General features: G+C 45.0%; 1 protein-coding gene across 10 annotated transcripts in view; it reads left to right on the top strand.

The window, feature by feature from the left end:
• The first annotated feature begins 343 nt into the window (after window positions 1-343).
• Window positions 344-14,988, top strand: part of CSDE1 (cold shock domain containing E1) — a 121,916-nt gene continuing 107,271 nt past the window's right edge. For 8 of the 10 annotated variants that reach the window (XM_033917645.1, XM_033917644.1, XM_033917643.1 and 5 more), the window contains exons 1-3: window positions 344-494; window positions 12,746-13,131; window positions 13,854-14,013. In XM_033917645.1, coding sequence (XP_033773536.1) covers window positions 13,888-14,013 — 126 coding nt within the window. In that variant the 5' untranslated portion in view covers window positions 344-494; window positions 12,746-13,131; window positions 13,854-13,887. The remainder of the gene's footprint in view (window positions 495-12,745; window positions 13,132-13,853; window positions 14,014-14,988) is intronic. The other 2 variants (XM_033917651.1, XM_033917646.1) reach the window with 1 other exon arrangement.

Here is a 14,988-nt window from a genome sequence, read left to right as displayed (position 1 = left end):
AAACTGTAGTAAAACCTGTCCCAGTTTTTCCAATTTCTCAAAATCAGTTGCATAGCAACCCCTGTCATTATCAAAAGAAGTTCATTGTTGGGAGAGGAAATTTGACTTTTAGCTCTTAACATTGTACCAAATAACACCGTGTCATACGCTAAGGCCACAGGATTCCCCAATAATTTGATCTCAAATAGATTTCCAAAATTTTTGTCTTAGTGGACAGTAAAACAGCAAATCCCTGCTTGAAGATGACAGTGCCAACATCTATTAGCTTTAGAGCTATACAACAGGGAGACAAACACAGTCTAAGGACAGGGCGAGAAGGGCAACGCCGTGCCCCGCCCTCCCCCCAAGCGTGGCCACGTCGCGCACGCTCTCGCCGATCCCTGTGAAGGCGGGGCTTGGCGGGTGAAGCTCTCGCGAGAGCGCAGTGTTTTATTCCTACGTAATGTGCCGTGCTGCTTATGGCGGCGCTGGAGATAGTGCTGTAAGCTGTTGGGGTAAGTCACGGTTCTTTTGATCTTATCTTACCCCCCACCTCACGAGCCAGCCCTTTAAAGCTGGACATAGAGGGCGGGGGGTAAGTTCGTTCCTTATTGTTCCCTGCTGAAACGGTGCAGGTTAAATAGGGCGGCGGGGAAAGCGAGTCGCTCCCGCTCCCACCGTCTGCCATGATTTTCCCTTATCACCCTCTCTTCCCCCCCCCCCCCCCCGGGTCGCCTGTGCGGCCGCTACAGCGAGCGGCGATTTTGGGGCCTCCTTCGCGGGAAGCGAGGCGAGGCGAATGGAAACGTGTAAAGACGTTCCCGGAGACGTTTTGGTTTCCGTCGGGGGCCGTTTGCGGCTGGCGTTCTTCGAGTTTTGCCGCGGCGGCTTTTATTTCGTTCAGTCACCTACCGCGCCAGTTTGCGTTTCCCGACGGGGGGAGGGGCGGGGCGTCACTTCCGCCCCGGGCGTCAGTCTTTTTTTTTTTTTTTTTTTAAGGGCTGCTTTTGTGTCCTTTTCCTGCGCCTCCTTCGCTCTCGCCGGCTAACGGGATCGAACGCTTGATTGATAGGTCGACGGACAAAGGGACTGGGAAAGAGAAGGGGGTGGAGGCAACAGGGGGGCGACCAATGGGAGTGAAGCGGGAGGGCTGGTTTTAGCGTCTTGTTGACGGTTTGGCCGTGCTCGTGCGAGATTGGGGGGGGGGGGAAGGCTGGCGATGGGCGTGCGCAGTTGGGTGCGCCGCGGGTCGTGCTGGTATTGGTAGTCCGAGCGCGTGCCTTGGCTGCCCATACGGCTCTCTTATGTGCTGCTTTCCTCATTTGGCTAGCGCAGTGATTTGTGCGCAGATGCACTTGCGCGCTCTCAGATCTATAGCCGTTATTGGGGGGGGGGGAAGAACCCATTTTATTGCATCTTTTATTGGAGGTGGTCAGGTTTATTCTTTATAACTCCACGGGTAGTTCTGAGCGCTTTTCATTCGGTGGCCTGCGTTCCTGTTGTGCAGATACTACAGTGCCACTGCATCATTGCATTGTTTTGAAGCCAGCTTTTGTCAGGGGGGAAAATTTGTATTGGATTTGGCCTATTGATTTTTCGATTCTTTTGTCACTCAATAGGGTGGGGGGGGGGGTTTCAGCCTTTGCCCTCTCCAACCCCAAAACCAAACAAAAAAGACCTCTGTCTCTGTATGTGCAAAATTTTTCTCTCCCTAAGCACCACCCCATGTTCAACATTTTATTTCTCCCTCACTTTTTTTTTTCTACCTCTTTGTTGCATCTCTTCCTTCCACTTCTCCACCCCATGTCCAATATTTCTCCCTCTCTCCTCTCCCCCCATGTACATTAGCATTTCATCCTTTCTTCTCATCCCCCCTGTGCAGCAGCTTTCCATTCCGCTGTGCAACACTGACTTCTCAAAGCAGCAATGGTGGTGGCTGTGAACAGGAGACTTGCAGCCTGCTCTTCCAGGGCTTCCCTCTGCCATGTCATCGGTGATGTGGCAGAGAGAAAATCCTGGGGCAGGATGTGGAAGCCTGTTCAGAGTGCTAACTCTGCTGGTGATTTAGGAGGCCCAGAGGTATGTCATGTCTAACCAGGAGTGAGGGTTATTCACTGAATTGGTGAGTCTGTTTTTGGTAAACAAATTGATTCACTTCAGTGAATCGAATTGGGAAGCACTCGTCTGGAGTAGGTATTACTGTGTTGGCAGCATAGCAAGATGTGCTTGGAAATTGTCGAGGCACTGGTATGCAATATAACCAGGCTAATTCTTGTATTTTTCCTCCACACTAGCTGCATTTGTTGGTGCTTGAGTAGCTCTTTCCCAATATGTAATATAACATGGTCACTTGGTATTTTGATATTTTTATTAAAGGTTTATTTTTTGTTCTGGTTTTTTCTTGCATCTTATTTAGTAGTAGCTTATTAGGGTGAGGTAATGTTCAGATACACTAGGTATCTCTATTTGATCTTCTGTCCCTGGAAGGCTTACCATTTTAAGTCTCTACTTAGGCAGTAGACTAGTAGAGGGTTAAGTGACTTGTCCAAGATGTCCAGGACCACCAGACTTCCCTAGTGGTCTAGAGCAGAGGTAGACAATTTCAGCCCTCGAGAGCCACAGACGGGTCATGTTTTCAGGATATCCACAATAAATATGCATGAAATAGATTTGCATCTCAAGGAGGCAGTGCATTCAAATTCATCTTGTACATATTCATTGTGGATATCCTGAAAACATGACCTGCCTGTGGCTCTCAAGGACCGGAATTGCCTACCCCTGCTCTAGACCAGTGTTTTTCAACCTTTTTACACTCATGGACCGGCAGAAATAAAATAATTATTTTGTGGAGTGGCAAACTACTAGGATTAAAATTTAAAAACCCCGTTAACGCACCATCTCTGCGAGCTCGGTCCACGCAAATCATCTGATCCCATCCGCACAAGCCTCAGTTATAATTTTATATTGCATGTATTTTATTAAAGTATAAAAAGAAACAATATTCTGTACAATAGTCCTTTTATAAATACAAATAATAACAGAGCAAGGATCAACAAAACCCCTGTCTCCCCTCCCCTTCACATATATCCCCTCTACTATCAAGAAAACTGAACAAGCCAAATTATTACAGAATGCTACACAGAAATATCATTCTAACAGAATACTGCAGTCACACATGACAGGAATAGTGTTAGGGGAGTGCAACTAGGGCAACTGCCCCCTGGTCAGAGAGCACCCTAAGCCAGCTGGAAGCTAAAGAAGCACTGCCTGGGCTTTGCAGTCCCCAGTTATATCTAACACCAGCTCTAGCAGGATATATATTTAAAATCATATATATTCTAATCACAAAATAGAAATAAAATTATTTTTTTCTACCTTTTGTTGTCTCTGGTTTCTGCTTTCATCTTCTTTTCACTCTCTTCCTTCCAGCGTCTGCCCTCTCTGTCTCTTCAATCCAGCATCTGCCCCTTCCATCCTCTGTCTGCCCTCTCCCCCTTCCATATGGTATCTGTCTTCTTTCTAAACTAAACCAAACCAAACCTTAGGTTTGTATACCGCATCATCTCCACATTCATAGAGCTCTGCACGGTTTACAGGAGATGGGATAGAAAGGAACTAACAATGAAAGGTTAGAGATCCAAGTATGAAGGGTTTTTAGAGGGCTTAGAGTGCCAGAGATGGAATAGGTATCAAATTTTTGAGAATAGCCAGGTCTTCAGATGTTTGCGGAAAAGTTGGAGAGAGCTGAGGTTCCGAAGAGGGGAGGAAAGGTTGTTCCAGAGTTCGGTGATTCTGAAGGGGAGGGAGGTCCCTAGTTTTCCTGTATGGGAAATGCCTCTTAATGAGGGGAAGGATAGTTTAAATTTGTGGGTGGATCTGGTGGTATTAGGGTTAGAGGAGTTCCAAGAAAGAGGGATACAGGGAGGGAGGATGCCGTGAAGGATTTTGAAAGCTAGGCAGGCGCATTTAAAGTGGACCCTGGCGATTATCGGAAGCCAGTGAAGCTTGGACAGAAGCGGAGAGACGTGGTCAAATTTATTTTTTACGAAGATGAGCTTGGCCGCAGCATTCTGTATCCGCTGGAGTCTATGGAGGTTTTTCTTAGTTAGGTTTAAGTAGATAGAGTTGCAATAGTCCAATCTGGAAAGTATGATGGATTGGACAAGGACGGTAAAGTGATTTTGATGAAAGCAGGATCTGACTTTCCTCAGCATGTGAAGGCTGAAAAAGCTATTTTTTACCAAGGAATTGAGGTGGTCGTTGAAGGACAATGTAGAATCAATGATGATGCCCAGAACATTGCTTGAGAACTCAAGCTGCAGAGTGGAGCCAGAGGGCAGTGAGATGGAGGAGGGTAGTTGGTCTAGTTTTGGACCAAGCCAAAGGAGTCTTGTTTTGGACTCGTTCAGTTTCATTTGAACAGTGTGGGCCCAGGATTGGAGGTTCATTATGCAGGAGGCTATGTTCTCGGAAAGGTTGGTGAGGTTCAAGTCAGTCTCGAGGAGGACAAGGATGTCGTCGGCATAAGTGTAAATTGTTTCAAGGGGGGATAGATGGAGGAGTTTTAGGGAACATATATAAATGTTAAAAAGGATGGGAGATAAAGGTAAGCCTTGCGGGACTCCACATATCGGTTTTCAGGGGGAGGATGAGGTGCCATTCATGTTGACAGCATAAGAACGAGAGCGTAGGAATTTTGAGAATCAGTCTAGGACTGTGGAGTTGATGCCAATCTCAGAGAGTTGGTAAACGAGAATATCATGATGGACAACGTCGAAAGCGGCGGAAAGGTCGAATTGTAGGAGGATGGCAAACATTTCAAGAATGAAGTTGTTGAACCTTTGAGATCAAGGAGGTCAATAGGGATTCGGTGCTGAAGTTGGGACGGAAGCCATATTGGTAAGGAAGGAGAATAGAGAATCTCTCTAAGTATGATGAGAGTTGGGTAGATATGATGGACTCTAGCATCTTGGTTAGGAGAGGGATATGTGCTATTGGGCGATAGCTGGATGGTGTGGAAGGGTCTAGGTCAGATTTTTTCAATAGTGGGGTCAAGGCAATATGACCCATTTCTGGGGAAAAAAGGCCCGAGTGTAGGGCGGAGTTTATGAGTTTGGTAATAGAAGAGATGGCCTGAGCGGGAATTTTCTCGTATAGGTAGGAGGGGAATGGGTCCAAGGAACAGTTGCAGGATTTCAATTTGAGGCAGAGTTTGGAAACCAGGGATTCAGATACAAGCTCAAAGGTGGTCCAGGATCTGTCGACTGGGATAGGGTTGGAGACCGTTTGGGTAGAATTGGAGTCGGTGGGTACCAGGGCGTTGTAGGAGACTGAAGGAGGGAAGGAGCATCTCAAGGTAGAGACCTTTTCGTTGAAGAATTATGCCAGAGCATCGGCTGAGGGAGAGGAGGGGGGCAAGGTGGGGTCTTTTTTGGAGGTTAAGGAGCGCCAGATATTGAATAGGTACTACTCTGGTTGTTGGATCTGGATATTTTGTCACCGTAGAAGTTTTTTCTTGCTTTTTTTAGCGCTGTATTGTACAACTTAATATTGACTCTCCAGGACTGTCTATCAATGGGGGATTTAGATTTTTTCCATATGCGCTCCAGGGCTCGACATTTCTGCTTTAGTTCTCTGTGATATGGGAGGTACCAAGGGGCCTTGCGGGGGTAGGAGATGGATTTAGTGGAGAGAGGAGCGAGGGAGTGGTAGGTGGACTCGGAGAGAGCAACCCAGTTTTGCCAATTAGCTTCTGAGTCTGCAGACTTAGGAGCGGAGGAGAATAGGTTGAGAAATTTAGACCAGAACAGATCACTCGTAATTTTTTTGCAGAAGGTAATGGAATTGGAAATGCGGGGTGGAGCCCCAAGATGCGACATGAAGATGGGGAGACAGAAAGCCCCTAAGAAGTGGTCGGACCAGGGGACATGATCCCAGCGGATGTCATCGGCTGAAGTTTTGTAGGCGGTAAGATCGAGGAAACTAATGAGGTCTAGTGTGTGCCCCTTTTCATGGGTTGGGGATGGAGCAGGGGGAGGAAGCCAAGGGAGGTGAGGAAGCTAATAAATTCAACTGTATCCTTGCTGGTGACATCATCTAGGTGGAGATTGATGTCCCCAATGATCAGTAATCTTTGAAATTTGAGGAAGGCATTTGTTATGGTCTCGAGGACGAGATCAGAGGATTTGTTCCAAGGGGTAGGTGGGCGATATAGAAGCAGGATGCCCAGTGGGTGAGGGTGGAGTTCATCATTGACAGAGGCTAGCATATATTCTAGTGAGGTGTGGCTGCCCTTTTTGAGGAGCTGGACGTCAAAGAATGATTTGTAGAGAAATGCTAGGCCGCCTCCTTTACGGTTAGTTCTGGGTGAGAAGAGGCCTTGGTAGCCATGGAAGCAGAGTTCGTTTTGTGTAAAAAGGTCATCTTTTGTAATCCATGATTCCATGATGCATAGGAATCCGGGGTTAGAATCCTCGAGTAGATCCTTCAGAATTTGAATCTTGTTGCAAGTGGATCTGACGTTGCAATAAAGTGTTGGGACTGGGGTGAGAGAGTCGGAGGCGGGGTTGGGGAGATTGGCAGGGGGAACAGACTTTAAAGAGGCATGGTTGATTCTTCGAGGAGTTTTTTTGGAGGGGTGAGATCTGGTGCGAATCAGAGTGGGGATTTTGAGGCCAGGGCAAATATTATTGAGATTTGCGGAATCAAGTAGGTTGGGAGAGGGAGGTAATAAGCAGAGAGTGGTGCTGAGAGAAGAGCAAAGTAGGAGGAGAAAGAGCCATGAGGGAGGCTTCGTGGTGAGAAATGGGAGCCATTGGGGTTGGGAGGTATTTGTGGTTTCTATGCCCCTCTCCCCTTTCCATCCAGCCTGTGCCCCCTCTCTCCTTTTTACATGATTCATTCCAGATTCACTGCTCTCTTCATTTTTATCTCTCCTACACCAGATCTAGCATTGTTGTCCCTCTCTGCTTATTTCTCTGCTGACCCCTTCCCATCATCAGTCTCTCTACTTTCTCATGCCTGTCTCTCCCCTTCCCCTCCTTTAATCTCCCTGCCAGCTGTTTTCTTCTCCCTTCCCCTCCTGTCCAGCAGTAACTCTATTCCCTTCCTCCCCTCCCAGCAGCATCTCTCCTTCCCTCCAGGTCCAGCAGCAGCTGTCCCTTTTTTCCCCTTGTCCAGAAGCTTCCCAGACTCCTTTCCCTCCTCCCCTCCCAGCAGCATCTCTCCTTATCCTTCCCTCCAGGTCCAGTAGCAGCTGTCCCTTTTCCCCATTGTCCAGTAGCTTCCCAGACTCCTTTCCCTCCTCCCCTCCCAGCAGCATCTCTCCTTATCCTTCCCTCCAGGTCTAATAGCAGCTGTCCCTTTCTTCTCCTTGCCCAGCAGCTTCCCAGACTCCTTTCCCCTCTCCCCTCCCAGCAGCATCTGTCCATCTCCCTCTCCAGGTCCAGTAGCAGCTGTCCTTTTTCCCCTCCCAGCAGCTCTCCTTACTTGCCAGCGCAGCGATTCAGGAAGGCAACCTTGGGTCCTTTGTTGGGTCGCGCCGCCTCTGAGGAAAGAGGAAGTTGCATCATCAGAGGTGGCTGCGACTCAGCAAAAGCCCCAAGGCTGCCTTCCTGAATCGCTGTGCTGGTAAGAAGGGGGGGGGCTGCAGAGAGAGGGGAGAAAGCCACTGTCTTAGGCGCCCCATGATCTCTCTGGCCCAGCTGAAAATAACTCGTTGATCTTGCCAGCCCTGTGCAGAATTTCTGCTACTTAATGGTTAAGGGGCTGGAGGAGTTGCCGTATAGTGAGAGATTAGAGAAACTGGGCCTCTTCTCTCTAGAAAAGAGGAGACTGAAAGGGGACATGATTGAAACATTCAAGATATGAAGGGAATAGACTTAGTAGATAAAGACAGGTTTTTCACCATCTCCAAGGTAGGGACAACGAGAGGGCACTCTCTAAAGTTTACAGGAGATAGATTCCGTACAAATGTAAGGAAGTTCTTCTTCACCCAGAGAGTGGTAAAAAACTGGAACGCTCTTCTGGAGGCTGTTATAGGGGAAAACACCCTCCAGGGATTCAAGACAAAGTTAGATAAATTCCTGCTGAACCAGAACGTACGCAGATGAGGCTAATCTCAGTTAGGGTACTAGTCTTTGACCTAAGGGCCACCGCAGGAGCGGACTGCTAGGCACGATGGACCACTGGTCTGACCCAGCAGCGGCAATTCTTATGTTCTTATAATGAATATGCTTGAAAGAGATTTGCATACACTGGAAGCAGTGTATACAAAGCAATCTCCTGCATGTGTGGGAGTGTGTGGCGCAGTGGTTAAAGCTACAGCTTCAGTCAGCACCCTGGGGTTGTGGGTTCAAACCCACGCTGCTCCTTGTGATTCTGAGCAAGTCACTTAATTCCTCCATTGCCCCAGATACATTAGATAGATTGTGAGCCCACCGGGACAGACAGGGAAAAATGCTTAAGTACCTGAATAAATTCATATAAACCGTTGAGCTCCCTTTGGAGAGCGGTATAGAAAATTAAATAAATAAAACAGAAAAACCCTCTTCAAATACAGGTCCACATCTGAAACCTTAAGATGCCAGATTCTGCATTCAATACAATACCAGAGAAATAGATAGATTTCTTCCTGAACAGAGTAAAATATAAAAACAGATGTAAATTCTGAAAACTGACATTTTCTTGTACAATCCTGCTCTATTCCTAGACAAGTGGGTTATGCATCCCATGTCGCAAGTGCTTGTAGGAAGCCTCATTTTATATAAACTTTTCAGACCCTCCCCTCTTACCTCAGGACTGCTCTCAGGTTTCCAGTTGCTTTCCTACAAGCAAGATTTTAGGCGCTAAACTTTTCTGCTCGTGTTTATTTTTCCCCTGCAGAGGTTCCCAGCGGGGACAGATCTGGCTACGGGAGATTGCAGATTTTGAGGATAGTCTGTTTCCAGAGGGTTGGCTGCTTAGCAGTGCATCTTCTGGACAGCCTGCACTTTCAGATCGGGGTTCAGGGACGTGGGAGCTGGCTCATCCCTGGTTTGTCCACTAGTGGATTTGAGTGCAGGCTGCTTGGCTCAGTGGAGGTGTGCCCAGGATCGGAGCAGACTGCGTTCCTCTGCCAAGTTGAGTGTGTGATATGTTCCGTGGGTGGCAGAAGTCCCTGGCCATTGGACTTGGGCTAGAGGGACAGTCGGAAGACCAGAAGTCCAGTTGCAAGGCTTGTTGTAGATCGCCAATAGGAAATGGTTGTGGGGTGTTCCCGTCGTAGTCTCGAGAGTCTATGGTAACTCACGGCAGCCAATAAGCCCTCCTTCCATTGCCTTCCCGGTTGCCCTCCTTCCATTGCCTTCCTGGTTTAGAAAACCAATAACAGTGTCCTCCTCTCCTGATGAAGAGCCGAAACTCGAGTCGGGGGGTCATGGATCACAATATGGCTTAATGAAGTTTATTTGAAAGTTTTAGCAGTAACCAGAGCACTGCACTTTAACACAACTGAGGTTACTGAAAGTTCATCTACCCAGCCACTTCAGATAAGTGATATGTATTTATCATCTACTAGTATTGATAATATTTAAAGGTTGGGCGAGGGACAGTGAAGGCAATGATGGTCCCTTTGTTAACCTCAGTTCGGTGATAACACTGAATCAATGGTGGTCTGAGCACTTCACTTGATAAGTTTTAATTTTATTCTCATGATTAATAGTTTAAGAGCTGTGATTATAGAGATGGTAGTTGAGGTATTCATCACAGAATAATACTAGTTATCTCCCTAGTTTATGGAACAATATGTTATTGGCAGGCCAGGAGATGCTCCATGATGGCCATATAATTGAGGGGCGGAGAACATTTGAGACTTGGGTGTGCATGGGGATCACTGTCTTCGCTTTAGGCTTTGGTTGTGCGATTCTTAGCGTTCTTCCAGATGGGCCTGGTAAAGGGATGATCTGGAGTTCATTTTAGGTTCAGGTGGCAGTGTTGGCTTGCTTAAAGGATTGAGTGCGATGAAACTCCTTGGAAGCTCAACCAGAGAGGAGTAAACTGCCTTTGGCATCCCTTTCTGGCCTGTTTTCCCGGGCTGGAATCTTAACATGTCGCATTGCACTCTGCAGAGAGCTCCCTTTTGAGGCGTTGAAGAGTAGATGGTCTTTTGAGCTTTTGAGTGTCCAGTTCTTCTCATAGGTTTTTGGAGCTCCAAGCTTTCTCTTGTTGAGACTGGTTTCTGTGATTCTCAGAGGCAGGGGTGTCTTGAGGGTAGTTCCCTTCTTCCTTCCAAGGTGATGTAGGTGTTCTACCTTCATCTGTCAGTGAAGATGTTCTACTTTTGGTAGGAGGAGTCTAGTGATCAGTTTTAGTTGTTGATCATTAAGTGTTCTGATTCTTGGATGTTTCCAATGAGTTTCGTAGGGGGGATGTCATTAGACATCTGGCAATATCTTGGCTAGAGGCAGCTCTCTTAGCACTGGCGGACATTTGCTGGATGACTATTTGGTCATCTCTACATTTTTGTCTGCTCTTACAGGACAGATGTAGCGGCATGCTCGGCTGCTAGTGTGGCATTAGTGTTGCAGGCAGCAGCTCCTGTTTCCCTCTCTTAATGAGGATTGCTTGAACATCCTACTGGTCTGGAATAGTGGGAAGGATGCTATAGAACAGGGGTCTCAAAGTCCCTCCTTGAGGGCCGCAATCCAGTCGGGTTTTCAGGATTTCCCCAATGAATATGCATGAGATCTATGTGTATGCACTGCTTTTAATGAATATTTATTGGGGAAATCCTGAAAACCTGACTGGATTGTGGCCCTCAAGGAGGGACTTTGAGATCCCTACTATAGAAGGAGAAATTAGATCTTGCCTGATAATTTTCATTCCGTTAGTCCTTCACACTATTCCAGAGGCCCTCCCTATCTTGGCTCTTGTTGGAGCTGTGGGACTGCCACGCTGTGAATTCCTTTTCTTCTTGATAAGGCTCTGTCTGCTTTTGCAGCTTAGCAGAAGGACGGCCGGGGTGGAAGAGGGAGAGCGACTTGAGAGATGATGGTTGAATGGGATGCTAGATTATTAGACAAGCAGAGAAGAAAGGAACTGCTTTTTATTACTAAGGAGCTGGGAAGGGGGTTAGGTCCTATATCTCACAGCTCTTCAAATGTGCCCTATCTCCACCTGCTGGTGATGGGACATAAGTATCCCACTGATTTGGAATAGTGTGAAGGACTAATGGAAAGAAAATTATCTGGAGAAATTAGGTCTTACCTTGTAAGAACTGCAGGTTTCTCAAGATTTTGTGTCTAACCTAAAACAGTGTATTTTGGTCTCTGATCTAGGTATTGAAATTAGGGAATGCTGGAGAGAGGAGAGTCCAAGTAAACAGTACTCACATTTTTGGAATCTAGCCAGGTTTTCAGTTTTACCTCTGAATCATATTGCCTCTCCTTTTCAGATATTCATAGTTTTAGGTCTGCAAAGTCAACCATAGATAGTATAGGTTCTGCAAGATTTTGGTAGCTGATGCTTGGATGTTTGATCCTTTTTACTAAAATTTTGGTTTAGGAACTTCTCCCATGTCACCAATTTCAGTGTCTCCACACTGTGGTGGAATTGAGAATCTTTGAATGTCTTGGGGGTTGACTTTCTGGGCTGGGTGGTTGCATACTTGTTTGAATAGCTAAGGTTTGCTGTAGTAAACTTTTGCCTGTAACTAGTTCTCACTGTTCCTATGTACATAGTTTATTTTAAGATGGTCCCTGGTTGGAAGTTGATCTAGTAAAATCACTGTCTTGATCCTAAGACAATCGGAGAATTAAGTTCTCATAGGTTATCTTTGGCAGTTATTCAGTTTCTTATAACTGGAACACTCTCTGGGTATGTAATCTGTTTAAACTACAGTAATTATATTCTGTGTTGTGATCAACCTTTTTTTTCTGAAGAATCTATAGATATATCCCTTACAGCAGGGGTAGGGAACTCCGGTCCTTGGGTTTTCTGGATTTCTCCAATGAATATGCATTGAAAGCAGTGCATGCAAATAGATCTCATGCATATTCATTGGGGAAATCCAGAAAACCCAAGGACCGGAGTTCCCTACCCCTGCCTTACAGTTTTAATTTAATGGATATGGCTTTCCAATGCTACATGAACTCTTGCTATACTCTTGTCTTGTGGGATTTTCATAGCATACTCATGGGGGGATTCTGTGCAAAACAAACCCTGAAAATTCTTCACATTTTCTGCACAAAATTAATTTCTTCATTATAAGGGCTGGCATCTTAGCCATCCATATCTCATCAACCTTTTTCCCGCCTCTCTCTGCACACATGTCCCATCCACTTTTTTTTTTTTCTCTCTGAAGGTACCCTTTCCTATATCTACACATTTTTTTCCCAGATCCGTTCCCACCCTCGCCACTCCAGCAAGGCAAAAGGAGTAGATGCATAGCCGCATATTGGGGCTCTTTCCTGCTCCTCTGCTGCCCAGGGCCTGACTGATCCTTGCAGGTCATTGTAAAGCCAAACAGCTTAAAAGAACCATTGGGGTCCAAGGCAGTAGAGGAGGATGCAGCCCTATCTTTTCTTGCCACACTGGAGCAGTGAGTGTGCTGTGGTGGGGAAGCGGCTGCACAGAATTCGTTATAGCAAAGGTGGAATTCTGCATTGCACAGAATGCCCTCCAGGCGTAATAGTAGTCTGCCACAAGCCATTGGTAGTAGGTTATAAACCTAGTCATTAATCTTACCAGTGAGGCTTTATTTATATATACATTTTTTTTTTCTTTCCAGTATGAAGTGTAACAGATCAGAAATTACCACCTGAAACTGCTGCTTCAAGTTCAGATCAGTCAAGAAAACAACCATATTGTAACAACAAGCAAGACCAAAGAAAAGTTTAACTTAAGCTGAAGACACAACACTTGATCTGAAACAAGAAGTTTGTGCCTACTCAACAGCTTCAAAAGAGCACTTCCCCACGCTGCTATTAGTCTTCGTTTTAATCTCCGTGCTGCACTGTGAATTCGCCCAGTGCAGCAAGAGTTGTATTTTCTTAGCTTGATAAATCATTCTCTCGCTGTCTTTTTAATACTAGCAACCTTTTCATCCTTTAAAACGTGAGCTGAAAGGAAGAATTAGCAAGTACTACTGAAGTGCAATATTTGAATCTCTGCGAGGTTGGTGAACACACTAGTGAATAATTTTTTGGAATGGATTTTAAATGTACTGTATGGTTTTAGCCAGAGTTGGTTGATCCATTGCTCCAGTTGGATTGTGATACTCTTCTGGGCTGTAAGGGAAACTTTATTTATGGTGGCTTCCTCCTGATTTTCCTAAATCTAAATCTTGAATGTACTGTTTAATCCAACTCTGGTGTTAAAATTGACCCCCCTACCCCTGCCTAGAAATGCTTCTACTTAACAGCTATTTTGCCAAACCATGTAGTTCTAATTATTTTATATTGATTGAGTTTCCAAATGGATCAACTAGTTCTCACTATTATCAGCCTGCTCCGGCATTATACAGTATGTTACATGTTGTACTGTATATAAAAGTGTTTTCAGTTCTGACTCTGCATTTAAAATGTCCAGATTTTTAAAAGGTATCTCTAAATTATAGCCAATTAATGTTTCTTGAACTGCTTTTGCTGCCTTTGCTTTCTGGTTTCAGCTTCCTTTTTTTCTGTCTTCACTGGTCTTAAGTATGAAAATCACAAATACTAAAAGAGGTTCAATAGTCTAATTTATATGCAACTGTATCCGCCCCCCTTCTCCCCCAAGGTGGGGAAGAGAGTCCGCTTCTTTTTAGAACAATCCCCTAAGTACTTTATCTGAAATGTGTTGGATAAGTGACACATGTAAATTGATCCAGTTGTCTTGTTTGATTTTATTATATGCAGCATTATAAAATTAAGTTGAAACAAGCGTAGAAATATGGCAAGCACCTGGAAAGAATTTGTTGAGTTTTCCTTGCCGTCTTCTCCCCCTACTGCATACGTTAGTGCCAACCTGAGCACTGCATCATCAGTCGGACTGAGTTTATCACCTTATGGCCATTCAGTAAGTTTTTTTGCCATACTAGCACTGTTCTAAACTTGAACCCCAAATAGTGCATAAGCAAGACTGTGGTTAAGTCTCTTTAGAAATTTAATGTGTAGAAGAAATAGATTTGCTTACTTGGCATCCTGCCAAATTTGCAAAAATACATAGACTTAAATAGAACAGGCAATTTTGATGTAGAAACAGTTGTAAATCAAGATGCATGGAAATAGAAGTACAAAAGTTAAAGGATTTTTTTTTCTGTGGAATGTGCGATACAATATCTTGGGTGACATGAGTTTAAGTGGAAAAGTGAGGCCCACAAATGTAATTTTAAAAAATTTCTTTGAGCCATAGTCTAATGTTTTGGCCCTCAACTTGAAAATAGTATAGGGATAATAGAGAGCTGTTAGAGTAGAGGACCAAAATGTTTGATTTGAAGGTCAAGTAAAAATTTTTATTTCTCCAAGGACAAGTAGATGTTATATTCTCACATCATTCATGGAGGAACCTGGTATGGACACTACCAAGTGCGCTATCACTTTAAATTTTTTAAGACAGTGCCCATACCTCATGCATGCTGGTTCCTTACTGTCCACGTCTGCTTGCAGGACCATCAATTCTTTGTTTTCTGAGAAACTGTGTCTTTGGTTCTCTCTTGAGCACATCAAATGTTCTTGGATTTTTTTAATTTTTTTTTTGGGTGGGGGAGTTCTTGTGCCTTCCCATCTTTTCCTGTATTTGTACCGATTTTGGTTTAATTTTGTTTCATTTTGGGCCTTCAGGCTACTTTGGGCCATATTTTTTTTTTTTTTTTTATCTTCCTGGCAGTGATTTGTTTTTGGAATAATATTTTTTACTTGAGCTCCCTGGGCCATTGAGCCCTTTTGATTTTGAGTCAGCCATTTTTTCTTCCATGTCAAAGACAGTACCAAGAGGCTTTAAAAAAAAACAAAACCTCTTGATGTAATTGGACTATTTCAGACTCCCGAATAA

Source organism: Geotrypetes seraphini, chromosome 13 (genome assembly GCF_902459505.1).
Source record: "Geotrypetes seraphini chromosome 13, aGeoSer1.1, whole genome shotgun sequence".
Lineage (NCBI taxonomy): Eukaryota > Metazoa > Chordata > Amphibia > Gymnophiona > Dermophiidae > Geotrypetes > Geotrypetes seraphini.
Note: the sequence above shows the minus strand (reverse complement) of the source record. Positions and strands in the feature narration are given on the sequence as shown.